Source organism: Microcaecilia unicolor, chromosome 3 (assembly GCF_901765095.1).
Source record: "Microcaecilia unicolor chromosome 3, aMicUni1.1, whole genome shotgun sequence".
NCBI classification, from domain to species: Eukaryota; Metazoa; Chordata; class Amphibia; order Gymnophiona; family Siphonopidae; genus Microcaecilia; species Microcaecilia unicolor.
The window spans coordinates 474106270-474133458 of NC_044033.1; the positions used below are offsets into that span (position 1 = coordinate 474106270).

The following is a 27189-nucleotide window of genomic DNA, read 5'->3' on the forward strand; positions in this document are numbered from 1 at the left end:
TGGATTAAAGCTGACTACTTGTCAGCAGACACTGCTCTGGATCAAAATGCAACAGCAATACTATCTGTGAGAGTAAGAGAAGGAGTAAAAGAGAGCGGAGGAGAGTAGGAGAGGTGTGGCCACGAAGGCGTCAAAGGCGAGAGGTATTTAGGTGGAATGGGGAAGGCAAAATGGACGGAAGAAAGAGGCGATTAAAAGCCAAGAGGGAGGAAGAGGGTAGGAGAGAAGGTGAGGTGATGAAGTCGATGGATGGACAGTGAGTTCCTGTAGCGGAGAGAGGTAGGGGGTGAGGGAAAAGATTAGGAAGGGACAGGGCTAGGAAGAGAATGTGAATAGGGGCCATAAATGACTGAGGTACTTTAGCAACTGGGAAGAAGATTAGATGTAAAGAGCGGAGGCCCTGAGTGGATCGGAGTGGACCTGGGTGTCACCCCGGAGAAGGCTGTAAGGATATGCAGATGAGCTGCAAGTCCTCCACAGCACCTGAAAGGTAGCCGGTGGTAGAGCTGGGCACCTCTCAGCTGAGGAAAGGCTTACCAGGGGTTAGGCCGAAGCCAGCATTCCTCCCCCTGAGGGTCGCCTGATCCTGCAGATACCTTGTAAGTGCCTATTTATAGGCACCCAGTTATAGCATTACCTCCTTAATGCCCACTAAAGATCTCTGTGTTAATTGCAAGCTACAAGCCCCATTATTCCATGCCTCCTAATGGGGATTTCTGTATTAGCTAAATATCACTGCAATTAGTGTATGCTACTAACAGTTAACACATTGCTGCCCTATTAGCGTAAGCGATTAACTATATATTTGTTTATTTCCATTTCCATGATTTTATTTTAATATTTGGGGGGGGGGGGGGGTTAAAAACAATTTTCAGTTTGCTGGGGCTATTGTTTAAATAAAAATACATACAACCTTAACTTTAATTATTCTAGGATGATTTCAAGCATGGTCATGTATTAATATTTTATTTTTACTTAACTTTTAGGGAGAAGTTGGTTTAGTGGGTGCTCCTGGACATCCTGGTCTGAATGGTCCAAAGGTAAAAGAAATAATTTTTTCTGGATTATCTTCTAGTTTTGTTTTACATGGACATTCATGATATATAAAGCCATTATGTGCTGTTTAATCACAACTTGCTAAAAGGTTTGAAATTTATAGACTGAATCACTAAGAGGGGCATAATCGAACGGGGACGACCATCTCTAAGGGCACCCATCTCTAAGGACGTCCCGGTGAAGGGGCAGGGAAACCTGTATTATTGAAACAAGATGGGCATCCATCTTTTGTTTTGTTAATACGGTCGGGGACACCCAAATCTCAACATTTAGGGCGACCTTAGAGATGGTCATCCCCCGGTTTTCAGCGATAATGGAAACCGAGGATGCCCATCTCAAAAATGACCAAATCCAAGTCATTTGGTCATGGGAGAAGCCAGCATTCATAGTGTACTGGTCCCCATGACATTTCACAGCACCAGCCGGGCACCCTAGGGGGCACTGCAGTGGACTAACTGAATGGAAAAAGGCATGCAGTGGTCACTAACCACCTCTCACAAGTCGCAGCAGTGGGATTTGAACCAGCCACCTCTGGATTGCAAGACCAGTGCTCTAACCACTAGGCCACTCCTCCACTCCACTGCCTGGAAATTTGGTCATCCCTGGGGGGGGGGGGGCAGTTGAGGACGTCCAAAATGTTTGAAAGAAGGATGTCCACGCCCTCATTATGCCTCTGCTGACACACATATACCTCCCTTCCCAGGGACCTGCATACTGCCCCCCCCCCCCCCACCACAGGAATGGCCAAATTTCAAGGGAGTGGAGTGGAGGAGTGGCTTAGTGGTTGGAGCACTGGTCTTGCAATCTAGAGGTGGCCAGTTCAAATCCCACTACTGCTACTTGTGATCCAAAATCCAAATAAATAAAGGGGGTGTCAGAGGCATAGCAGGCATGGATATCCTTCTCACAGAAACATCCAGGCATGGCCATCCTTCTCACAGAAACATCCAGACATGGATTCACCTTGAGCTACTACTGAAAACGGTGTGACCTAACTCTAAATAAATAAATAGCAAAGGACATCCTCAACTGCCATTGCAAGGATGGAGACATAGGAAAGGAGGTCCTTCACCCATACTCTAAAAAAAAAAAGACAAAAGTTTTTAAAGTTGTTTTTTTCAGGGTGGGAGGTGGTTAGTGACCACTGGGGGAGTCAGGGGAGGTCATCCCCGATTCCCTCCGGTGGTCATTTAGGGCACATTTTTGTGGCTTTGTCGTAAAAAAAAAGGACCAAGTAAAGTCGGCCAAGTGTTCGTCATGGACGCCCTTCTTTTTTCCATTATCACTTGAGGACGACCCTCTGTTAGGCACGCCCTAGTTCTGCCTTCGCTATGCCTCCGACATGCCCCCGAGAACTTTGGTCGTCCCCGTGACGGGAAGCAGTTGGGGACACCCAAAATTGGCTTTTGATTATGCTGATTTGGACGACCCTGAGAGAAGGACGCCCATCTCCCGATTTGTGTCGAAAGATGGGTGTCCTTTCCTTTCTAAAATAAGCTAGTAAGCCACATCTAGCTTTGTGTATTCCATGCACTAATCAGTCCAAAGTCAAAGGTCACAGAGACTGGTTTTGTTCACAATTCAGTTCTCTATGGGAAGAACTATTCTAGCATTTAGTAATCAAATCCATGTGGGATGGAGCCATACTGGAGTTATAGTGGGTGATCATCTGGCATCCAGTGATAACCACATGGTGTGGTTCCATATGAATCATCCTGGAAAGAGAACATGGAACCTATATCCTCACAAGTGTAATCTACAGACTTCCAGTACAAATAGAGGAGCAGGACAAAGTTATCCATGAAGTGGAAATGAAAAGCAATGTGCTTGTGCTTGGAGATTTCAACTTGCCTGATGAGCAAATGGGGAAAGTGCCTGATGGGCAAATGGGGAAAGTGTGTTTAATGTCCAAGTGGTTGTCCACCTGGGCAGCAGTGATAAACTGTTTGGTTTAATATAATAGCTAAAAGGAAGGACAGCCACTCAAAGTCCTGGATTTCAAACATGCTGATTTTAGTAAAATGGGGGAATTCCTGAAGAAAGAGAAGATGGGCTGCGAGGATATATGAGAAGTAGAAAGGCAGTCGATCAGGCTGAAATGAGCTATAAATATGTTTACTAACCTTTATGTAAGGAGAGTAAATAAAAGCAAGAGAAAAAGGAAACCGATATGGTTCTCCAAGCAAGTGGCTGAGAAAATAAAGGCTAAAGAGCTGGCGTTCATGAAATACAGAAAAACTCAAGAAGAGGAATACCGGATGAAACTGAAAGAAACCAAGAAAGATATACATCTGGTGAAAGCACAAGAAGAAGATCAAATGGCTAGAAATGTAAGATGGGGCAACAAGAATTTTTTCAGGTATATTAGTGAAAGGAGGATGACTAAAAATGGAATTATGAGACCGAAAGATGGTGTGAACTGCTAGGTGGATAATGATGATGAAAAAGCAAACTTTCTAAACAAATACTTCTGTGTTCACGGAAGAAAATCCTGGAGAAGGACCATGATTGACTGGCAAAGATACAGCACTGTTCATGGAAGAAAGTGTTTATGAAAAACTTGAAAATTTAAAGGTGGACGAAGCCATGGGACTGGACAGGATCCATCCTAAGATATTCTGGTGGGTCCTCTTAAAGATTGGTTTAATAAATCCTTAGAGATGGGAGAGGTTCCGTGGGATTGGAGAAGAGCAGATGTGGTCCCTCTTCACAAAAGTGGTGACAGAGAAGAAGCTGAAAACTACAGGCCGGTAAGCCTCATTTCGGTTATTGGAAATGTAATAGAAGCGATGCTGAAGGAAAGGATAGTGAATTTCCTGGAATCCAATAGGTTACAAGAGCAGAGACAACATGGTTTTACCAAAGGTAAATTGTGCCAAACGAATCTGACTGAATTCTTTGACTGGGTGAGCAGAGAATTGGATTGAGGACATGTGCTAGATGTATACTACTTAGATTTCAGCAAAGCCTTTGACATGGTTCCTCATAGGAGGCTCTTGAATAAATTTGACAGGATGAAGTTAGGACCCAAAGTGGTGAACTGGATTAGGAACTGGTTGACAGACAGATGCCAGAGTGTGGTGGCTAATAGAATTCACTCAGAGGAAGGAAAGGTGAGTAGAGGAGTGGCTCAGGGATCGGTACTGGGGTCAATTCTGTTCAGTATATTTGTAAGTAACTTTGCCAAAGGGTTAGAAGATAAGGTTTGCCTTTTTGCGGATGATACCAAGATTTGTAACAGAGTGGACACCCTGGAGGGAGTGGAAAACATGAAAAAGGATCTGAAAAAGTTAAAAGAATGGTCTATTGTTTGGCAATTAAAATTCAATGCAAAGAAGTACAGAGTGATGCACTTAGGGAGTAGAAATCCAATGGAGACATATGTGTTAGGCGGTGAGAGGCTGATATGCACAGACAAGGAGAGGGACCTTGTAGTGATAGTATCTGAGGATCTGAAGGCAACAAAACAATGTGACAAGGTAGTAGCTGTAGCCAGAAGGATGCTAGGTTGTATAGAGAGAGGAGTAACCAGCAGGAGAAAAGATGTGTTGATGCCCCTATACAAGTCATTGGTGAGGCCCCACCTGGAGTATTGTGTTCAGTTTTTGAGGCCGTATCTTTTATCAAGAAGATTTGAAGTGGTCCAGAGGAAGGTAACAAAAATGATATGGAGATTGCACCAAAAGACATATGAGAAGAGGCTGAAAGACCTTAATATGTATACTGGAATTACAGAACACAGTTATCAATGTGTAAGCAAAAGTCCTTCCAGACCAAGGAGGAAAACGCCTCAAAAACAAATCCCTCCCACTAATGTGAATGGGATAGGGACTACAAATTCATCATCATAGGCGCTCCAAAAACCTCCTTATTTTCTAAATATTTTTTGAAATTTTTTTTTCCTAATACTGAACAATAAACTGCTCTGCCCAGTAAGCTATGAAGTTTTACTTAACTTAGGCAGGCTACAAACTTTCTCCTCCCAGACCGTGATGCGACTGTGGTCAACGGGTCCCATTTCACATTACGCTGCTTCAGGACCACAGCATTTCAATCAAACAATTCAACGGTCAAATGTCCTAAAAAAGAGAGAGAGAAAGAAAAAGCTTAAATTTTTATAATTCTTCTTAATAAGTCAGTCTTCTGAATACTATCTCCGCTTACATTCCGTTCATAATGCTGACGGTAGCATGAAGGGCAGGTACACTTAAACATGGCGGCCCTATATATACGGACTGTGACGTCACACGCTGTCATCAATATCCAATCACAGTCCTTCAAACAGAACGAGGCATACCCTTGATACTAGATGAAAATCAAACTAAAGATCAGTTTTCCAGAATTTCACATATCAGAAAAAATGCATCCATTCAATTTTCCCATTTAAACCCCCAGGATTCATTGATTTTAAACCGAAAAATCCACTGTTGTTCTTTTCTTAACACGAACACTACATGCAAGTCCAAGAGAGTTGTTTATTGTATTCAGTGTCCCTGCAGCAAGATTTATGTTGGCCAGACCACTCGACAGCTGTATGTCCGACTCACTGAACACAAAGTGTTATTTCAACAAGAAGACTACTTCTCCTCTGGCCATACACTGTTCTGAATTTTCCCACAGCTTCAATTCACTTAGATGTTTGGTTTTACAGCAAGCTGACTGGCGTCTATAGGGAGAAGAAGCTCAATTGTCGCTGTTAAGAAAAGAACAACAGTGGATTTTTCGGTTAAAATCAATGAATCCTGGGGGTTTAAATGGGAAAATTGAATGGATGCATTTTTTCTGATATGTGAAATTCTGGAAAACTGATCTTTAGTTTGATTTTCATCTAGTATCGAGGGTATGCCTTGTTCTGTTTGAAGGACTGTGATTGGATATTGATGACAGCGTGTGACGTCACAGTCCGTATATATAGGGCCGCCATGTTTAAGTGTACCTGCCCTTCATGCTACCGTCGGCATTATGAACGGAATGTAAGCGGAGATAGTATTCAGAAGACTGACTTATTAAGAAGAATTATAAAAATTTAAGCTTTTTCTTTCTCTCTCTCTTTTTTTAGGACATTTGACCGTTGAATTGTTTGATTGAAATGCTGTGGTCCTGAAGCAGCGTAATGTTAAATGGGACCCGTTGACCACAGTCGCATCACGGTCTGGGAAGAGAAAGTTTGTAGCCTGCCTAAGTTAAGTAAAACTTCATAGCTTACTGGGCAGAGCAGTTTATTGTTCAGTATTAGGAAAAAAAAATTTCAAAAAATATTTAGAAAATAAGGAGGTTTTTGGAGCGCCTATGATGATGAATTTGTAGTCCCTATCCCATTCACATTAGTGGGAGGGATTTGTTTTTGAGGCATTTTCCTTTTTTTTCTGGAAGGACTTTTGCTTACACATTGATAACTGTGTTCTGTAATTATAAGTATAGTTATCAGATGGAACCAGTTCCCTTTTGATATCTTTAGTTTATATCTACATATGTATACTGGAATGCCATCCCAAGGGAGGTGAAGGAGGAGAAAAAACTGGCAGAATTCAAAATGGCATGGGATGAACACAGAGGATCTCTAATTAGAAAATGAATGATATAAAAAACAAAACTTACTGGGTTGCACATGTGCTTGCTTATCAAGTGGTGGTTAGATGGCAACTCTGGTTGTATCAACTAAGGCCGGTGCTGGGCTGGCTTGTATGGTCTAAGTGCCGCAAATAGCCATCCGGTTTAGGATGGGCTGGCAAGAGCTTAGACAGAAACTCCAGTACATGAGGAAAGTGACAGGCAGACTTTTATGGTATGTGTTCCGCAAATGACAAGACAGATTCAGATAGGCTTTGATGAAAACTCCAGTAGTTGGAGCATAAGGGCAGAGCCAGGTGGACTTCTACAGTCTATGTCCCAGAAACACCAAAGAAAGACCATGATCAAGTATATAATATCATGTTCATTGTAGATTTAATCTAGAATTGAAATGAATGTGACTGTTGGGCAGACTAGATGGACCATTCAGTTCTTTATCTGCTGTCACTTACTATTTTACTATGTTATACTTACTAAGTCACAATTCGTCTTTATTTGAAACACCATAAATAAAATATATCTGAGCAGTTTACAAAAATTATAACAAGAAAATGTGGCTTTAAGTTATATTTTCCCTGAGAAAGCCTTCGGTGAAATGGAGATCAGTGCTGAGATTTCTGTGGAAAATGAACTGCTGAATATTGATTAGACAATCTTATTTAGAGTCAATTATGAACTGTAATAACAGCGGTTAGTTATCTGAGTTTTAAAAAGATTTGGACTAGTTCCTGGAGGAAACGTCCATGGTCTGCTAATTGAGAGAGACATGGGGAAAGCCACTGCTAGTCTCTGGAATCAGCAGCCTGAATATTGCTACTATTTGGAATTTTATCAGGTACTTGTGACCTGAATTGGCCACTGCTGGAAGCAGGATACTGGGCTAGATGGACCATTGGTCTGATCCAGTTTGGTTATTGTTATGTTCTTATGTAAAATATTGCACTGCTCCTTCTGTAAAACTATACTATCAGGTTTGAAATATTTCCCCTCATTCTATAACAGGTTGATTACATTTATACAGTTATTGCCATCCACATGGGTATTAACTAACTTGTATAAATGGCACCATCTTGCCTGATCACATTCTATAACTACACATTAAAATGGCATAGCATGTTACCATTAAATAAGCATTCACAAGGGAGGAACATGGGCAGGGCCTACATTTGCACAGGCCACTTACAAAATACTATAAGTTATACACATTCCTGTTACATTTAAGCATGAACACGTACATAAGCCATGGACCTGTTGTAAATGGTTGTGGCAATGTCAATGAACCATAACCTCTACAATAATAATATTTGTCATCAGCTAGGTAGTGTATATCTAAGGCAGAAGGAAAAAGACTCAGAATTTCAAAGGGCACAAAACCGAGCCACAAATCATTCTTGACTGGCAAAGAATCAATGGAGTAGGATGTTTTCGGGTTATTTGGAAAAATGTTGGGGGGTCCTTTTATTTTTGGACTTCATGTATACCTTAAAATGCTGGCCATTTTCGGATGGTGACCCGAGTATTAACCTGAGGATTGAACAAGATATTTCACTGAAAGTTAAGTTTTTGCTATATTTTTCACATTTAGCTAAAATGTGAAGTCAACTTTAAAGAAGAATTTTGAGAAATTTTGAAAATAGAAGTTTTTTTTTGCCAGTGATCGAATGGTTTGACGCAGGGTTTTGTGCCCTTTGTAATGCTGAGGCTTTTTCCTTCTGCCTAAGATATACACTGCCTAGCTGATGACAAATATTATTGTTCTAGAGGTTATGGTTCATTGATATTGACTTTATATTGTCCTCTACACCTCTATTCTATATTAGTTATGTAAATGCTTGTGCCTATATTTCCAGTAAATAGGACCAATTTTAAATATGCAGGGATCCAAAACTCAAATTAAAGACATAATCCCAGCAACCTCACTATCAGCAATATATATATCATCGTTGGCCACAAACATTCTTAAAGGTTATATACAGGGATCTTCAGATATCACAGCACAGATACTGCATTTCAACAACTACTTATGCACACTTGTTTCATGAAAACATAATAACTGCTTTATTAATAATATGAGCAAGAACAATAAAGAGTTAAAGTTATAGTGTCTCTGAGCAAATATTTTGCTAATTTTCTAACAGAAAACATTTATTGATAAAACATGTAACCTTTTTTCTATGTTAGGGAGAACGTGGTTTTGAAGGCAGCAAAGGAGAAAAGGGTGAATTGGTAAGTAGGTATCTTTAATGAACTAATAGAAAGGCATTGATGGAATTTTGATTTACAAATTTCCTTTGTTAAATGTTTTTGAATTGAAAATGGGTATGATAATGTTGGTCTCTTATGAACATCCCAAATAGTAGAAAAGCTGATTTTGTGTGCGTTGTTTAGATAAAAAAAGGAGTGTCCAAGTCTGGATGTTTATAACTATCATAGTTGGGCCCAATATTCAGCCGGAAGAAGGCAGCACTTTTGCTGTCTGCTGCCAGCTTTAACCCCAAATATTCAATGCCAGGCCATTTTTGGCAATTGGCATTAAATATCTGGGTTTTTAAATCACTAAGGGCCCCTTTTATAAAAGGGAAGTACCACCGGGCTACAACAGCAGCCCAGCAGTAGTTCCCTCCACCATTGTGCATCATATCCAGCGCTACAAAAATATTTTAATTTTTATAGAGCCGGTGTATACCCAGTGGTAATCAGGCAGTGCCGTGTGCTGCCTGGTTACCGCCGGGTAAGCACGGGAGCCCTTACCACCACCTTGGTAAGTACTCACCCTCCCCAAACAAATGGCTGCATGGCAAGTGCTTCACTTGCCATATGGATATTTCCTGAAAAAAAGAAAGACCTGCCTTTTACCCACTGCGGTAAAAGAGGGCCCTGGTGTGCTGATGCCAGCGCAGGCCCCCTTTTGCCGCAGCTTCATAAAAGGGGCCCTAAAAAAATCAGTTTTGTCTGTATTCAGTGCTAACCGGTTAACATTTTAGTGGTTAAAGATAGGACAGATATTTATGTGGTCCCATTTGATCGCTAAGCTTATCTGATTAGGTGCTGAATATTGGTGCCTAACCAGATAAGTCGTGAAATATAGTTGGTTATGCGCTAGGCACTAACCGACAATATTCACTAGACATAACCGGTTATCTGCCACTGAATATTAGTGGTTAGGTGCCAATATGCTATTTAACTGGTCAGCAGCAATGTCTAGCCAGGTAAATAGTTTTGAATATCAGGGGGAGAAGTATTTTGTAAAATATCTATAAGGGTGTGGGGAAAACTATATATAATTTGCCAGCATGTACAGCCGAAGCACATCTTTTACAAAGAAATATTCAAAAGAAGATTAATCACTCGGCTTTGTATTTGTAAATTCCAGCATTTACACATGTTAAGTGCCCAGTTTTTCAAAACTGAATATCAAAAGAGAACCAGCTAAGGAGCTGGGCTACAAAACTATCATTTTTGGATTTCTTAGGTGGTTTTAAACTCAAGAAACATAAGTATAATTGCTCCATCAGTCACTCCTCCAAACCCTAAGTTGAAGAAACAAGCAGTTTCCTGATACTTACAATATGCCTTGGAACAGGTGTAAATGTGGATGTCAGATACACATGCATATTTTTCAGGCCATCGCAGTCGGACTCAGGCCCAACCCCCCTACCTGTAACACTTGTGCTGGTAAATGGGAGGCCTCCAAAACCCACTGTACCCACATGTAGGTGCCCCCTTCACCCCTAAGAGCTATGGTAGTGTTGTACATTTGTGGGTAGTGGGTTTTGGGGGAAGGGGTTGGGGGTTGGGGGCTCAGCACCCGTGGTCAGGGACCTATGCATGTGGGACCGTTGTCTGAAATCCACCGCACTGACTTCTAGGGTGTCCAGTTGGTGTCCTGGCATGTCAGGGGGGTGAGTGTACTATGAATCCTGGCCCCTCCCATGACCAAATGGCTTGGATTTGGACGTTTTTGAGCTGGGCGGTTTTAGTTTCCATTATTGCTAAAAAAAACAAACGCCCAGCTCGGAAACGACTAAATCCATGGCATTTTGGTCCTTACAAACTGTATTTTCAAAGCGGAAGATGGACACCCATTTTTTTCGAAAATATGGTCTGTCCCACCCCTTGATGTACCTGTTCTCGGACATAGACGCCCATGGAGATGGGCGTTCGCGTTCGATTATGCCCCTCCACGGAAATTAAGAAGAATTAGAAGTTTCTTTTTGACTATTGGTATACATTAGTGCATGGCTGTTAATGGAAAAATTAGAAAATCTGAGGTTTTATGGCTGCAGTAAAGATGTCCTAGTGTATGAGAGAGACCGTGTAAGGGCACGCTAAAGACTATTTCTACTGCAGCTTTGTAAAAGGATCCCTAAATGAGAAACATACAAAGGCATTATCACTTCCTTTTTCTTGCTGGACATTCCTCTGCTTATGCACCCAAGCTTTTCCATAGCATTTTGTACCTGTTTGGCCACTTTAAGATCATCACATACGTACACCCCCCAGGTTCCGCTCCTTTTTCTTACACAGAAAATACTTTACCCCTATGCTGTACTGTTTCCTCAGGTTTTAATACCCAAATACATGATCCTGCACTTTTTAGCATTAAATCTTAGCTGCCAAATTCTGGACAGTTCTTCAAGGCTTGGCAGTTCCTTCCTCATGTGATCCACAGCATCAGGAGTGTCTACCCTACTGCAGATTTTGGTATTATCTGCAAAGAGACAAACCTTCCAGATAGCCTTTCTGCAATATCACTTACAAAACTGTTAAAAAGAATCAGTCCGAGAACTGATCCTTGCAGCACACCACTTGTAATGTCCCATTCCTCAGAGTAAGCTCCGTTTACCGCTACCTTTTGTTGTCTTCCATTCAAACAGTTCCTAAACCTTAAGGCCCACACTGAGGCACTCAGTTTATTTATAACTCTTTTATGCAGAACTGTGTCTAAGGCTTCATCTAGCGCTCTCCCTCAATCCAACTCTCTGTTCACCCAAAAAAACTAATCAGATATGTCAAGACCTGCCTCAGGTACTGCAATCCACTGGATTCCAGAAATCTCTCTGTTGTCTGTTTAGAAGCGTTAAGATCATATAGTCCATCTAGCCCAGTATCCGGTTTCCAACAGTGGCCAATCCAGGTCACAAGTAACTGACAGAAACCCAAATAATAGCAACATTCCATGCTACCAATCCCAGGGCAAGCAGTGGCTTCCTCATGTCTGTTTCAATAACAACTATGGACTTTTTCTTCAGGAACTTGTCCAAACCTTTTTGAAACTCAGATACACTAACCATTCTTACACATCTTCCAGCAAAAGTTCTCAACTAAAGAATAGTTGAGTGAAAAAATATTTCCTTCTATTTGTTTTAAAAGTATTTCCATGTAACTTCATTGAATGTCCTCTAGTCTTTGTACTTTTGAAACAGTAAAAAATCGATTCACTTCTACACCACTCAGAATTCTGTAGACCTCAATCATATCCCCCCTAAGCTGTCTCATTTCCAAGCAGAAGAGCCCTAACCTCTTTAACCTTTCCTTATATGGGAGGAGTTCTATCCCCTTTATCATTTTGGTCACTCTTCTTTGAACCTTTTCTGCTATATCTTTTTCTAAATACAGCGACCAGAACTGAACACAATACAATACTCAAGGTGAGATCGCACCATGGAGTGATATGGAGACATTATAGTATGCTCAGTCTTATTTACCATCCCTTTCCTAATAATTCCTAGCATCCTGTTTGCTTTATTGTCCACCACCACCCTGGGCAGGTTTCAGAATATTATCTACAATGACACCTAGATCTTTTTCTTGGGTGCTGACCCCAAGGTGGGCCCTAGCATTAGATAACTATGATTTGGATTATTCTTCCCAATGTGCATCGCTTCATTTGTCCATATTAAATTTCCATTAATTTGCTTACCATAGAGATCAGACCAACCAGCCTGTATTTCCCAACCTCCACCTTACATACTGTATGCTTTTGTGGAGAAGGACCATATCTGCCCTTTTCCAGTCCTTTAAGATCTCCCCTGACTCGAGAGTTGTATTGAAAATGTCAGACAGCAGAGTTTCTTCACTATCCTTAAATATATGCCATCTGACCCTATCAGTTTGTCTACCTTTAGTTTAGCTAGCTCCTCACAAACACAGTCCTCTGAAAATTGTTCAAGATCTACCAACCTTCCATTCCTATTTGAAATCACCAAGTAGAATTATTTGTAAAGTAATTCCACCTTATCCTTATCAGCTTCTATATATTCCTCCCCTTCACCCTTGAGTCTTTCAATGCCATTTTTGTACTTCCTCATATTACTAACATATCTAAAAAAAAATGCCTCGTCCCCCCATTTTACTTTATTGGCTATTTTTTCCATTTGAATATTTGCTTTCCTGATACTATACAATCTTTTCTTAGCTTTTCCAGATATTGTTGTTGCCTGTCTTCCTCCTTTGGCAATCTCCTGTAGTTTATGAAGGCTAACCTACTTTTCCTTACCTTTTCAACTACTACTTTTGAGAACTAGAGCAGCCAGCAGCCTTCTTTTCATCTTACTTTTATTTACCTTCTTTACAAAAAGGTTGTTGCCCTTAAAATAGCTTCTTTCAGGTTTGCCCACTGCTGTTCTACTTCTCCTTAATGTTCTCATCCAGCTAACAACTCCTTGAGATATTTCCCATCTCAACAAAGTTATTCTTTTTGAAGTCTAGAACCTTCACTTTTGAATGCATCCTCTCCACGCCTATGTTACTATTGAACCAGACCCTCCAGTGATCACTGAATGCCAGATGATCTACCATTATAACATCAGAAATGCTTTTCCCATTCATATGCACCATGTTCAGTATGGCACCATCCTTTGTAGGTTTCATTACCAACTGCTGCTACTCACAGTCCTCCCTATAGAGAAGCCAGAATCTCCCTACTTCTAGATGACCTCTCAAAAGGGTTGCCCCAATCATCAACCGGCATATTGAAATCACCTGTTAGTAGCACTTCTCCTTCCATAGCTATATTTTAATTGTCTGTTTTGTCTGCCTATGAAGGAAATAAGTATGATATGCCTGGGTGCATCATCACAAAATGTATATATACAATGCCAGTTAGTGATTTCAACAATAAATATTGTGATAAAATGCAATATTTTCCTGCAGTTTTGTAAGTAACTACCAGCATCATTCTGTTTAGATCTTTATTCTGTATTGACAGAATGCAAACTCCTATGCATTTTTCTTTGGATTTTGTCAATCTGTTTTTATTTCTCGAGATAAACTATCTTCCTACAGTTTTGAATGACATATTAATTTTTTTTATGAGTCCTTCTGCACATGTGCCTAGGTTTCCTTGAGATCTGAGAAGTAATATTGTTCAGAGACTTGTACTGGCTTCCAGCTGCTGCTGTCCTTCTAGCTATTTATTTAACATTCATGTGGTGGTGTCTGCTTTGTCCTGGTAAATATATCGTATCAGTGAACAAGTGATGGCAACCTTCTGCAGTTGATCCTGGCAGGTCAAAAAGTCAACTGCTGTTACCTCTGGTTTCAAGTAGTGCCTAAACTAAATCTAGCACTTCTTCTGTTAGTAATCCTGTTGCATTAATAGAATACATGGCTGAATTGCAACCATGGATTCTTGTTTTTCTGTATTGTTTTAATATGTTTAGACAGACAACCATGCCATCACTTACAACATTTTGTTCCATTTTTTTCAGACTGAGTTTGCCATTGCTTGTATAATTGTTTTAAAATTAGAATATGATTTTATAAAGTGGAAGCAGTGAGAACTATGTCCATTAATGTAAAATGATTAATCTCAAATCCTTTATTTATTTGTTACATTTGTATCCCACATTTTCCCAACTTTTTGCAGGCGCAATGTGGCTTACATTTTACTGTTAATGGCGTTAGCCGATTCCGGTCTGAACAAATACATGGTATGATTGAATACAAAGTGATATTGTGGTAAGATAGGTAATTGGGGGGAACTTAAAGAGGGAGAGGAGAGGAAGAGTCAGGTAATGTCCATTACGGTCTTTGGTTGTATTGTATCACAAGTGTTCAGGTATTTTATGTTGGGTCGGTGGGGTATGCTCTTCTGAACAGATCTGTCTTTAGTGCTTTCCGGAAATTTAGGTGGTCGAGCGTAGTTTTTACTGCTTTTGGTAGTGCGTTCCATAGTTGTGCGCTTAAGTAGGAAAAGCTGGATTTGTATTTCAGTCCTTTACTGCTTGGGTAGTGGAGGTTTAAGTATGATTGTGTAGGTTTTGTGGTGTTTCTGGTTGGTAGGTCGATGAGGTCTGTCATGTATCCTGGTGCCTCGCCATAAATAATTTTATGGACAGTTGTGCAGATTTTGAAAGTGATCCGTTCTTTGATTGGTAGCCAATGCAGTTTTTCTCGGAGTGGTTTGGCACTGTCAAAATGTGTTTTTCCAAATATAAGCCTGGCTGCTGTGTTTTGGGCGGTCTGAAGTTTCTTTATGATTTGATCCCTGCATCCCGCATAGATTCCATTGCAGTAGTTTGCATGGCTTAGTACCATTGACTGTGTCAGGTTACAAAATATTTCCCTCGGGATAAATGGTTTCAGGCGTTTGAGTTTCCACATTGAGAAAAACATTTTCTTTATGGTGGATTTCGCTTGGGTCTTTAGTGATAGGCTACGATCGATTGTTACTCCGAGAATTTTCAGGCTGTCTGAGATAGGGAGGGTGTGTCTTGGGGTATTAATGTTTGTGGGTTTGTATGTATTGTATTGGGAAGAGGTGATGAGACAGTGTGTTTTTTCTGTATTGAGTTTTAGTTGGAATGCATTTGCCCATGAGTTCATGATGTTTAGGCTGAGCTTGATTTTGTTGGAGATTTCTGTCAGATCATATTTGTAGGGGATGTATAATGTAACGTCATCAGCGTAGATAAATGGGTTAAGGCCTTGGGTAGATAAGGTCTTGGCTAGTGGAGTCATCATGAGGTTGAAAAGGATCGGTGATAATGGTGATCCTTTAGCTAATGTACTTAACAAAGATATATCAATCTACTCAATATATCTAACCCTAATTGGAAATGAAGAAAATATACTATGGAGAATCAAAGGCACAAATTAATTGAAATCAATATTAGACATTTTTAGAGTGTCCTGGCAAACAAGTGGAATATTGTGATAAAAGTACATCCAGGATCGTTGGGTTAAGGCAGTGTCAGTCTGAAATACAAGTCCCAGAAGGCATTGCAGACAAGGAGCCAGGGGGTGAGATGAGGAACCTGGACTGGACTCCTAGCTGCAATGGGAGAAGACATGGGTGTAAGCTGGCAGGATGTGTAGATTGGCTGCCACTAGGGGGAAAGAGAGATAGGAAACCCTGCGTGCAGGAACTCATCATTAGTCTAATGCTCAACTCAGCTGGTATGGGTGTGGGGGAAGCTAATGGAAGGAGAATGACTGGTTGTGAGAACAGAAGCCAGAGATTGATTAGGCAGGTGGGAAGGAGTCCCAGGGAAGAGAGAGAAGTAGAGAGAAGAGAAGCAGTTGCAGGCTGAAAACCCTTGGGTAAGAGAGGTCCCTAAAGTACTGAAGCAGGCTGAAATCCCTTGGGTGTGAGGAAGTCCCAAAAGTATTTGCAGGCTGAAAATCCTTGGGTGAAGGAGGTCCCTAAAGTATTGAATTTACCAGTGAAGCTTTGTAGGCTGGAAATCCTTAGGTATGAGGAGTTCCTAAAGTATTGAACTCTCCTGAAGGTAAAGAGAGTAGAAGGTAGAAACTGCTGCTTTGTGACTGAACTGTGATGATGAACTGTAAGAACTGCTTCTATTTGGAATTGAACTACTGTTTATTGTGCACTGGATAAAGAGCCCAGACTGGAGCTGACTGTGAGCCTGTATTTAATCCTGGTATGTGCTGATAGCCTACTGCTTAAAGGGGACTATTTGCCACACACTTTCAGGTGGCTTATACTGTATGTGCTTAAGATTGAAGGTGAATGCTGCTGTTGGAACTGTGTATCAGGTCTACTAGAAACCTGCACGAGTAAAGTCCTTAAGATTGAAGATGCTGGTGGACATTTATTTCTTGACTGTACCAGGAGCCTGTGGCTGGAGGAGATTGTTCTATCCCTGGCTGTACTTAGAGGTACCTGGTTACAATATAAAATGTTTTTTTGAGAGATGGAATCATAGACACTAGGTGGCAGCAAATTTCAAAAATGAAGTTATGGAAAGACAAATAGCAATAATGGGAGTGCAAAGAACAAGTGACTGGGACTCAGAACATAAGGATAGTTATACTGGGTCAGACTAGTGGTCCATATAGCCCAGTAGGTTGTTTCCAACAGTAGCCAATCCAGATCACAAGTGCCTGGCAGAAACCCAACATTTCATGCTACCAATCCCAGGGCAAGCAGTGGTTTCCCATGTCTCTCTCAATAACAAACTATAGACTTTTCCTCCAGGAACTTGTCCAAACTTTTTTTTTAACCCAGGTACTCTACCCATTGTTACCACATCCTCTGGCAAAGAGCTTCAGAGCTTAACTATTCATTAAGTGAAAAAATATTTCCTTCTATTTGTTTTCAAGTAATTTCATTGAATGTCCCCCAGCCTTTATACTTTTTGAAAGAGTAAAAAAATTGATTCACTTCTACTCGTTCTACACCATTCAGGATTTTGTAGACCTCAATCATATCTCCCCTCAGCCGTCTCTTTTCCAAGCTGAAGAGCCATAACCTCTTTAGCCTTTAATCATATGAGAGGAGTTCCATCCCCTTTATCATTTTGGTCACTCTTCTTTCAATCTTTTCTAATTCCGCTATTTGTTTTTAGAGATATGGTGACCAGAACTGAACTGAAGGTGAGGTTGCACCATGGAGTGAAACAGAGGCATTATTAACATTTTTGGTCTTATTTGGCATCCCTTTCCTAATAATTTCTAGCATCATGTTTGCGTTTTTGGCCACTGCCGCCACACATCGGGCAGAAGATTTCAGTGTATTGTCTACAACAACACCTAGATCTTTTTCTTTAGTGCTGACCCCCGAGGTGGACCCTAGCATCAAGTAACTATGATTTGAATTATTCTTCCCAATTTGCATCACTTTCCATTTGTCCACATTAAATTTATTCACTACATAAAAGCATAAAACACATAAATACTTTAAAAGCCTGAAGCAACCATGTTTTCCTTCTAAGGGGCTATTAAAAACTGTTAATAAATACATTAAAAAACATTTTAGTATAAATCATAAAAAACATAATACAGCTATGTAAATAAATACATAATTAAATAACCAAATCATAAGCCACAGACTTCAGCCAAAAACACATATAAATGGCATTGTTAAAATCATAATCTGGCTCATTTTCGAAAGAGAAGGATGTCCATCTTTCGACATAAATCGGAAGATGGACATCCATCTCCCAGAGACGTCCAAATCGGTATAATCGAAACCCGATTTTGGACATCTCCAACTGCAGTCCGTCGAAGGACGTCCAAATTTCAAGGGGGCGTGTTGGAGGCGTAGCTAAGGCAGGACTTGGGCATGCCTAACACTTGGACGTCTTTGACCCATAATCGAAAAAAGCAAGGACGTCCCTGACGAACAGTTGGATGTTTTCACCCGGACGTGTTTTTTTTTTATGAATAAGACACAAAAAGGTGCCCGAAATGACCAGATGACCACCGGAGGGAATCGGGGATGACCTCCTGTTACTCCACCAGTGGTCTCTAACCCTCTCCCACCATCAAAAAACATCTTTAAAAATATTTCATGCCAGCTTCTATGCCAGCCTAAGATGTCGTACTCGGGTCCACGATAGCGTATGATGGTCCCAGGAGCAATTTTAGTGGGTAATGCAGGGCACTTCAGGCAGGTGGACCCAGGCATATACCCGTTACATTTGTGGAGAAAACTGCGAGCTCTCCAAAACCCACCACAAACCCACTGTACCTATATCTATGTGCCCCCCTTCACCCATAAGGGCTATAGTAGTGGTGTAAGTTGTGGGTAGTGGGGTTTGGGGGGCTCAGCACACCAGGTAAGGGAGCTATGTTTCTGGGAGCATTTTATGAAGTCCACTGCAGTGCCCCATAGGGTGCCTGGTTGGTGTCCTGGCATGTCAGGGGGACCAGTGCACTAGAAATGCTGGCTCCTCCCATGGTTTCAAAAATCTCCGAAAGTCAAAGTCGTCCATCTCTAGGGACGTCCAAATCCAAGGATGTCCCAATGGAGGGGCGGGGAAACCTGTATTATCGATAATACGGTCGGTGACGTCCAAATCTTGAAATTTAGGTCGTCCCTAGAGATGGTTGTCCCTAGACTTGGTCGTTTCTGATTTTCAGCGATAATGGAAACCAAGGACGCCCATCTCAGAAACGACCAATTGCAAGCCTTTGGTCATGGGAGGAGCCAGCATTTGTAGTGCACTGGTCCCCCTGACATGCCAGGACACCAACCGGGCACCCTAGGGGGTACTGCAGTGGATTTCATAAATTGCTCCCAGGTACATAGCTCCCTTTCCTTGTCTGCTGCCCCCACCCCAAACCCACTACCCACAACTGTACACCACTACAATAGCCCTTAGGGGTGAAGGGGGCACCAAGATGTGGGTACAGTGGGTTTGTGATGGATTTTGGAGGGTTCACATTTACCACCACATGTGTAACAGGTAGAGTGGGACGGGCCTGGGTCCGCCTGTCTGAAGTGCACTGCACCCACTAAAACTGCTCCAGGGACCTGCATACTGCTGTGATAGACCTGAGTATGGCATTTCAGGCTGGCACAAAATATTTTTAAAGATGTTTTCTGAGGGTGGGAGGGGGTTATTGACCACTGAGGGAGTAAGGGGAGGTGATCCCCGATTCTTTCCGGTGGTCATCTGGTCAGTTCGGGCACCTTTTTGTGGCTTGGTCGTAAGAAAAACAGGACCATGTAAAGTCGTCCAAGTGCTCATCAGGGACACCCTTTTTCTCCATTATGGGTCGAGGATGCCCATGTGTTAGGTATGCCCAAGTCCCGCCTCCGACATGCCCCAGTGAACTTTGGTCATCCGCATGATGGAAAGCAGTTGGGGACGCTCAAAATCGGCTTTCGATTATGCCGATTTGGGCGACCCTGTGAGAAGGATGCCCATCTTCCGATTTGTATTGAAAGATGGGCGTCCTTCTCTTTCAAAAATGAGCTTGTAAGAGGGTAGTTCGTTCTGTCACAACTTCTAAAGAACTTTCCAGAAAATCAGTCAAATTCATATCCAACTGAGGTTGTACATTTAGAGATCTTGAAGTCCCCGTTATATATTGGGTTCTTTTTAAGCATATCTAAAGCAGATATTAAAGGTGATTTGGGGAAATTCAAAAATCTCAAATTATTTCTTCGCCCTTGGTTTTCCAGATATTCCATCTTACGAGCTTGGCTGTCTCTTTAATAAGCATTGAGGTAACACTTTGTAATTGTAGAATTTCCCTTTCTAATACTTCAGTTTTATTACATTGATTTTTATTACATTGATTATGAATATTGTCGGACAGTTTCTGATGAGATTCTTAAGTTCCAAAAATCTCTCCCTTAAAGGAGCTAGATATCATTAATAGAGTAGAATTCAAACCTTAGATAGCATCCCATAGCGACTCCATCGTTTGATTTTCTTTCATTTGTACTTTTTTTTCACACTAAGCAGAAAACCTTGTTACAAACAGTATTTACAGAAAAAAAAGATAGCCGTTTTGCGGTTTCAAAAATGGCCATATCTCATATTCAGATTTTGGACGTTTAATGCAAAATGTCCAAAGTCCAACTTAGACGTTGTATCAAAAATTCCCCTCCACATAATAGACATTAAAAAGCTCACATAAGTGGAGTGTTATGAAATGACTGTATGAATTTTCCCTGAACATGCCTTATAGCTGTTTCCATTGAATAAGGCATGGGTATGACGTACTAATACATGTAGCTATGAAAGATGCATTGCCTTTATTATCACAACACAGAAAGAGTTGTATTTATTTTCATTTCCTACTTTGGGACCAAACAGTTGGGGATGATTTTCTGTGTTAGTACAAATGCTAGTGCATAAAAATTGTAGTATTGTATTAAATCACTCTAATACGAAGGTATAATAAAATATGTTAATATGGTTAATGTATCATGATATTTCTTGCATGTTATTACCTTCAAGTGTGTTTTCTGTTAAGAAAGGAGACCTGAATAAGCTGAAACTAATGTCAGTTCTTGCAATATTTATAAGCTGATTTGCTAAAGGTTCCTGAATTTTAAGACTTTTAGATTCGCAGCCCAGAGCTTAGTAAATATATACATATCTTGTTGTTTCAGCAGGCCTACAAGATCACCACAGCAAACCATTTCATTGAAATATAGAAAACATTTGCATAAATGATCATGTTGTCCATCCAGTCTATTGATTTGTGTTTCTACTAAGCACTTACAGATCTTACTCAATCTGTGGTCTCCCTATCCCTTCTTTTCCCCATCACTAAGGTCCTTTTCAGCCTATCCTATGCACACTTGAATTTAACCAGTATTTTGGCTCCTATAACCTTCACCCAGGAAATCTTTTCCTGGTGTCTAGTATTCTTTTGGAGAAAAAGTATTTTCCTCACCTTCCTTCTGAGTTTTCCTCTACATCGACAGATTCTGTTCTAAAATACGAACGAAGTCCTAACCTAGATGCTGTTCTATACATAATAATTGACAAATTTGAACAAAAAAGTATTCAGTCTTTGCCCCTGTAGTTAGAGCAATACTTGGAAACATAACACTGCCATCGTTTTCCTTGTAAGATGGTAGCACCTCCCAGCTTTTGCAGTATCAGTTAAGCAATTAAACTGTGATTCTCTCACTTTTTCTCATTAGGTTGGTGACAGTGTTTAGTTTCATTATTTCCCCATTGTGACTCTAGAAACACATTGATGCAGCTAATTTTCATTATAACTGGGCATAATAGAAATGTCTTCAGTGCTTTTTTTTTTCTCCAGGGCTGTGGTGGTGTATGTATTCTTATTATTTCTCAAACCTCTTGGAGCTTATACAATTTCTTTTTCTCAGATTAATTATTCTAAGAGAAGAAGCAAACAAAAAAATGTGGCAGAAAGTGCTGGTGCTCTTTAGCTGTAGTGACGGACTAATGAAGGACCTATTGAAACATTTGCCCTCATTGTTAGAAATATCACTTCTTTTGTGTTCAACTGGAGATACGTGCATTAGTCCGGTTTGATACAATGGTTTTGTAAAACCAGCTTTGCAGGTTAAACAAGGTAGTTGTCCTGGATCCACAAAGCATGGGCATAGCCAGACAATAGATTTTGGGTGGGCCTAAGCAAGAAATGGGTAGGCACCAAGTGTTCTCCCCCCCCCCCCCCCCCCCACCACCAATATCACCACCAAAAAAAATATCCCAGCTGACAGGAAAACACTTCTTTCCACCTTGGCAGTCTGCAGCAGGCATTCGCTGAAAACTGAGCATGCGCAGGTGCCGTTATCGTGGAGAGTAGCATTTTCATTACCATTAGGGGGAAGTCTTCAGCTGGTGGAGCTTGGGATCCCCACCAGCTACCGCTAAATGTGTGTTACTGTTGGGTGGGCCTGAGCCCTAAGTGGGTGAGCCGTGGCTCACCCAGGCCCACCTGTGGCTACACCACTGCTACAAAGAGCCACAAGGACCTGATAAACCAAGGTGTAAAGATCAAAGTAGCTCTGCACAAATATGCAGACAGACACAACCTTTTCTTTTTCATCTCCCGGTGTGACCCACTGACAGAAAGTTTAACAAAAGTACAAGCTTGATGTATTCACCAATTGGAGCCTAGCTTGTGTGGTCCCCGCAGTCATGGTGCACCAAAAGTACAGCAGGACGAATACACACTGGGGGGAGGGGCATGCTGCATAGGTTGGCCTTTAATTGGTTGAATGCACCCAACTGATCACAGCCTAGGACATGTGGCCATCATGTTCATCATGGCTATTACATTTCTGGCATGTAAGCTGCTTTGAGTAGGGACTGTCTTTTTCTTCATGTTCAATTGTGAAGCACTGCGAACGACTGGTAGCACTATAGAAATGATTTATAGTAATGTAGCAGCAAAGAGTGCAAAAGACTGAGCAGAAGGAAGACACACATGCCTGCCTGTACAGTGCTAAGCCACAGCTTTGCTTCTAAGACATTTTCATCATGATCAGGTCAGATTATCTGTGATGCAGTAATTTAACCAGTTAATAGTGGGGTCCTTTTACTAAGGTGCGCCGAAAATGGCCTGCACTGGTGTAGACGAGTGTATTGGACGTGCGCAGCTCCATTTTTCAGCACATGTGCAAAAAAGACCTTTTTTTGGGGGGGGGGGGGGGCAAAAATGGATGTGTGGCAAAATTTTGGGCCTGAAACCTTACCTTCACCCATTGACCTAGCAGTAAGATCTCATGCGTTAACCGGGTGGTAATGGTCTATGTGCATACAATGCCAATTACCACCTGGTTAGCACTGTGTGCTGGAAATTTTCCAGCATGCTTAGTGGACACACGTAAAAAAATGAAATTACTGGCTGAGCCACCCAGTAGCTGGGCGGTAGTTCAAAATTAACACGCATAGGACACACGTATACGCCTATGCGGCTTAGTTAAAGGGCCCCAGTGTTTGGTCATCAAAACATTATTTTATTTTGTTCTATCTTGATTCACTATCAATACTCTTTCTGACGTCTGTTGTGGGCTTTTACTACTTTAATTTCACTTTGAGACTGAGAATATTTTTTAGAGCCATTCACCAAGAAAATCACTGTTCTATAGCACCAAAATAACAAAGGTGTTGACTTCTAATGCCTATATGAAAAAACCTGTTTGAATACGTTTTTCATGTTTAAAACACAGTTACATTTATTGTACAGCTGGACAGCAAATTATTTATTTAGGAGGCATTCTATAACTGTGATCAAAGGGTGCCTGGTAGGAAAGGAGCCTATTCTATGAAGCAACACATGTATCTACATTATAGAATACTAGCATAACACCAAAATATACACTTTCATGCATATATTGCCATAATGTTTTATAGCATTCTATGGGCCCAATGGTCAAAACCTAATGCCAGCATTAGAGCTGAATAGTGCTGGACTAGTGCCGGTGCTAAACTGTTCAGAATATTCAGAGGACTCTAGGAAACAGCATGCGTGCCACAGATATCTGCAAATTGTACTTTAATGTAGTCAAATGGATATAAATCAGGAGGTTTGAAGAAAGGATTTCTTTTGATTTAAAAAAAGAACTAGAACAGCTTTTAAGCTAGAAATGGGGGGAAGGCCGACAGTCGCTCAAAAGCACATGGTTCAGGATAAGGTATCTTTTGAGGATATCACCCAAACATGGAAGAAAAAGTTACTTGTAAGTCAGGATGTCAAAGAGACTGTAGTGGATCAGATGGCCTTAAGTAAAATTAATAAGAACCAGACAGAAGATAACATATTAATAATGCCATGTATTAAACATAATATAAAACTGAGCAACAAGCGCCTGTTTCATTTGTGTCAGAAACGGGCCTTTTTTTACTAGTGTTATATAATTGTAAAATAGTGATACCCCTTGTAGTTTCTTCTAAACTCGAGTAACAGCAAACCAATTTTTTCCTGTTTTCTAGAACCATACCTGATTCTAATAAAACATTGAAAAGACCAGGCAGCATAGCTGTCAGAACTTTCCTTTTCCTTTCATGTCCTTGGATATTTATCATCCAGTTTCATCATTTTGTCAACTTTAAGTTTAATTAGCTCTTCACAAATCATGTGTTCTGAAATTCGTGTGACTTCTATTTCACTTCTATCCTTTTTTGTGCTTGTTTGTTGTGGTTGTACTCCTGACCCTTACTCAGTAAACACTGGACAGAAATATTTGCTAAACAATTCAAGTCTTTCCTCATCAGGCAATAGATGTTCCTCTTTCTCAGCTTTGAATGCTACTTCTGCTTTTCCTCCTGTTTTACCATAATAGCTATTTTTATTTCCATTTGCATCTCCTGACTACCTTCCTATCTCCTTGTAGATTTTCAAGATATTGTTGTCTTTTTTCCTTTTTCTATAATTTTTTAAATAGTTTTCTGAACATTACCCTTTCCCTTCCTCATAGGCGCCCGGTATAAGAGGCTTGGAGAGGCTAAGCCTCCCCTGCTATGCTCTGAGGGGTTTAAATTGTTGATTTACCTCCATCCTCACAGCAGGAGCTGCAGTGAAAGCCCTCTAGCCTTGTGTAACCAGTTGTAGAAATTGGTTTATGGTTTAATTTGTTTACTTTACTGCTGGGAGAGCAGGGGGTGTTGGCTGGAGGTGTCCTGGGTTGCCAGGGACATATTTAACGAGGATGACTTCCTGACCTGCACTGAGGACAGACAGCAGCAGAATCAGATACTGGGCCAGCATGATCAGAAAAAGTCACCAGACAACAAAGGTAGAAAAGATCATTTTATTTTCATTATAGTGTTTGGAATATGTCCACTTTGAGAATCAGGTGCTCAACATTAAAAGTTTATATTTATTTACTTATTTATGGCATTTTATCCCACATTAAACATGAATTAGGGTGTTTTGTGGCTCTACATGAGAATTGTGATGATATGATCCCTTGTTTCATATTGTTGACGGTCTGCATTTTCCGTATGGGTGGTATATTGGTGTATTAGGTTCTGCCCAGTGTAATATTTATGGTACAGTATGGTTCTGAGTGTGTTTTTGCACAGTTGTGCATAGTGTTTTGCAGTTGAGCGATTGTGCTTAGAATATGCTTTGAGCAACCACTTTATTCTTTGACATATGATACATATCTAATATCTAAATTTAATAAAAGGTATTAATTGTGACTTTTATTTTTATTTATTTTTTCTGTGTGTTATCAGACAATTATGGATTTAAGCTCCACCCCTGGCCCCACCCCTAACCCCGCCCCCTTTAGCCTCCCCTAACAGTTGGGACACCGACCGCCTATGCCCTTCCTACTGTTTAGCGTCTTCTTTAGAAAACTACAGCAGCCTCTGTATATTGTATAATGTATACATATTTTTTTATTTTTGAGAAGCCAGGATAGGATAAACTCTGGAGAGTCCCCTGTTTCTCTGCATGAACTATAATAGAGATGTGCACAGCCAAAAGAGTTTTAGTTTATTTTTGGATTTTTATGAAAATGTTTGTTCCCAATTTTGGGCCCTGTTTACTAAGCAGCATTATAGGCGTGTTAATGTTTTTAACACGCATAAACCATGTATGTGCATTAACCATGTAAATGCCTACAATATCTCTCAAGGCGTCTACATAGTTAGCATGCGTGCTAAGTGTAGGCATGCTAAAAATACTAACACACCTTAGTAAGCAGAGCCCTTTGTGTTGTTTTTATTGGTTTATTTCACACAATTTTAGTAATGTTTTTATAGTCACAGTTCTACATTTTTTGATTCATAATTTAGCATGAATTAAATCGATTAAGCATGCATGAAAATTTTAAAAGCACTATATTGAATTAATACATGTGATAACAAAGATGTGTATTGAAAGTCTATAAATTGACTAATAGAGCGAATACGAGAAAGCCAAAAAAAACCCTTTTTAACACTGAAAACACCTGATTTTGAAAGGATAATTTAGAATCGAACAGAACTCCTAAATAATGGAAGGAACTCACTGGCGTAATGACAGAATTAAACAAGATAAGCAGTATGGAAGGCATAGGTAAAGTGCCAGTAATCCAGCATGCTAGGGTTTTTGTTGGATTGAGTACCATTTTTCGATATGATAGCTGACTTATATCTATATCAATATATCTATATATATATCCCTAGTAATAAAAAAAATGAAAGGCAATAGAGCCCAGTGAAAAAAAACATCCAAATGGTCTTGAATTCTGGTATAACTGTGAAAATAAGGATACAGCTCAGTAATGGAAGGATTTTTAAAGCTGAACTAATTATTTCTGTAGCATATTTTGAATAGTCAGGTAAAATATAGTAAAAAAAACTATCTGAGAACAGTTTTCAACATTATCAAAGTATGCATCCTGCTGGGAATCCTTTCACAGTAGAAAATGTTGATTGAGGTTCACATTTCCTTAGACAAGCAGTAGGGAAAAAAAACCCTCTGAATGACAAAGGAGCACAGTGGTAAATTGTAAGCCGCTGCTTGCCTTGGGATTGGTAGCATGAAATGGTGCTACTAAATGGGTTTCTGCCAGGTACTTGTGACCTGGATTGGCTACTGCTGGAAGCAGGATACTGGACTAGATGGACCATTGGTCTGACCCAATATGGCTATTTTTATGTTCTTAATGCAAAATGCATTGTTTTGTTTATACAACCTGCAGAACATTTGTCGGTATGTGTGTGCACGCACGTGCCTGGTATATGGAAACAATAAGCTACCCAGGACGAAAACATTTGGTATCTAATAGCACAATATGCTAATAGGCATATTTTTTAGTTATTAATGCACATTGATTATGGCTTTTCTTTTTTTTTTTGAGGGGTTATCCGCAACTACAGAACTGCATGGAATGACTCGTACAAATGAGATACCTACTTGTATATCAAAACCTAT

The 27189-nt window shown here is 40.5% G+C and overlaps 1 protein-coding gene across 1 annotated transcript in view; it reads left to right on the plus strand.

Annotated features, from left to right (window-relative positions):
- Nucleotides 1–27189, plus strand: part of COL19A1 (collagen type XIX alpha 1 chain) — a 946027-nt gene that overhangs the window by 266342 nt on the left and 652496 nt on the right. Inside the window, exons 11-12 of the mRNA XM_030199003.1 lie at nt 987–1040; nt 8809–8853. Coding sequence (XP_030054863.1) covers nt 987–1040; nt 8809–8853 — 99 coding nt within the window. The remainder of the gene's footprint in view (nt 1–986; nt 1041–8808; nt 8854–27189) is intronic.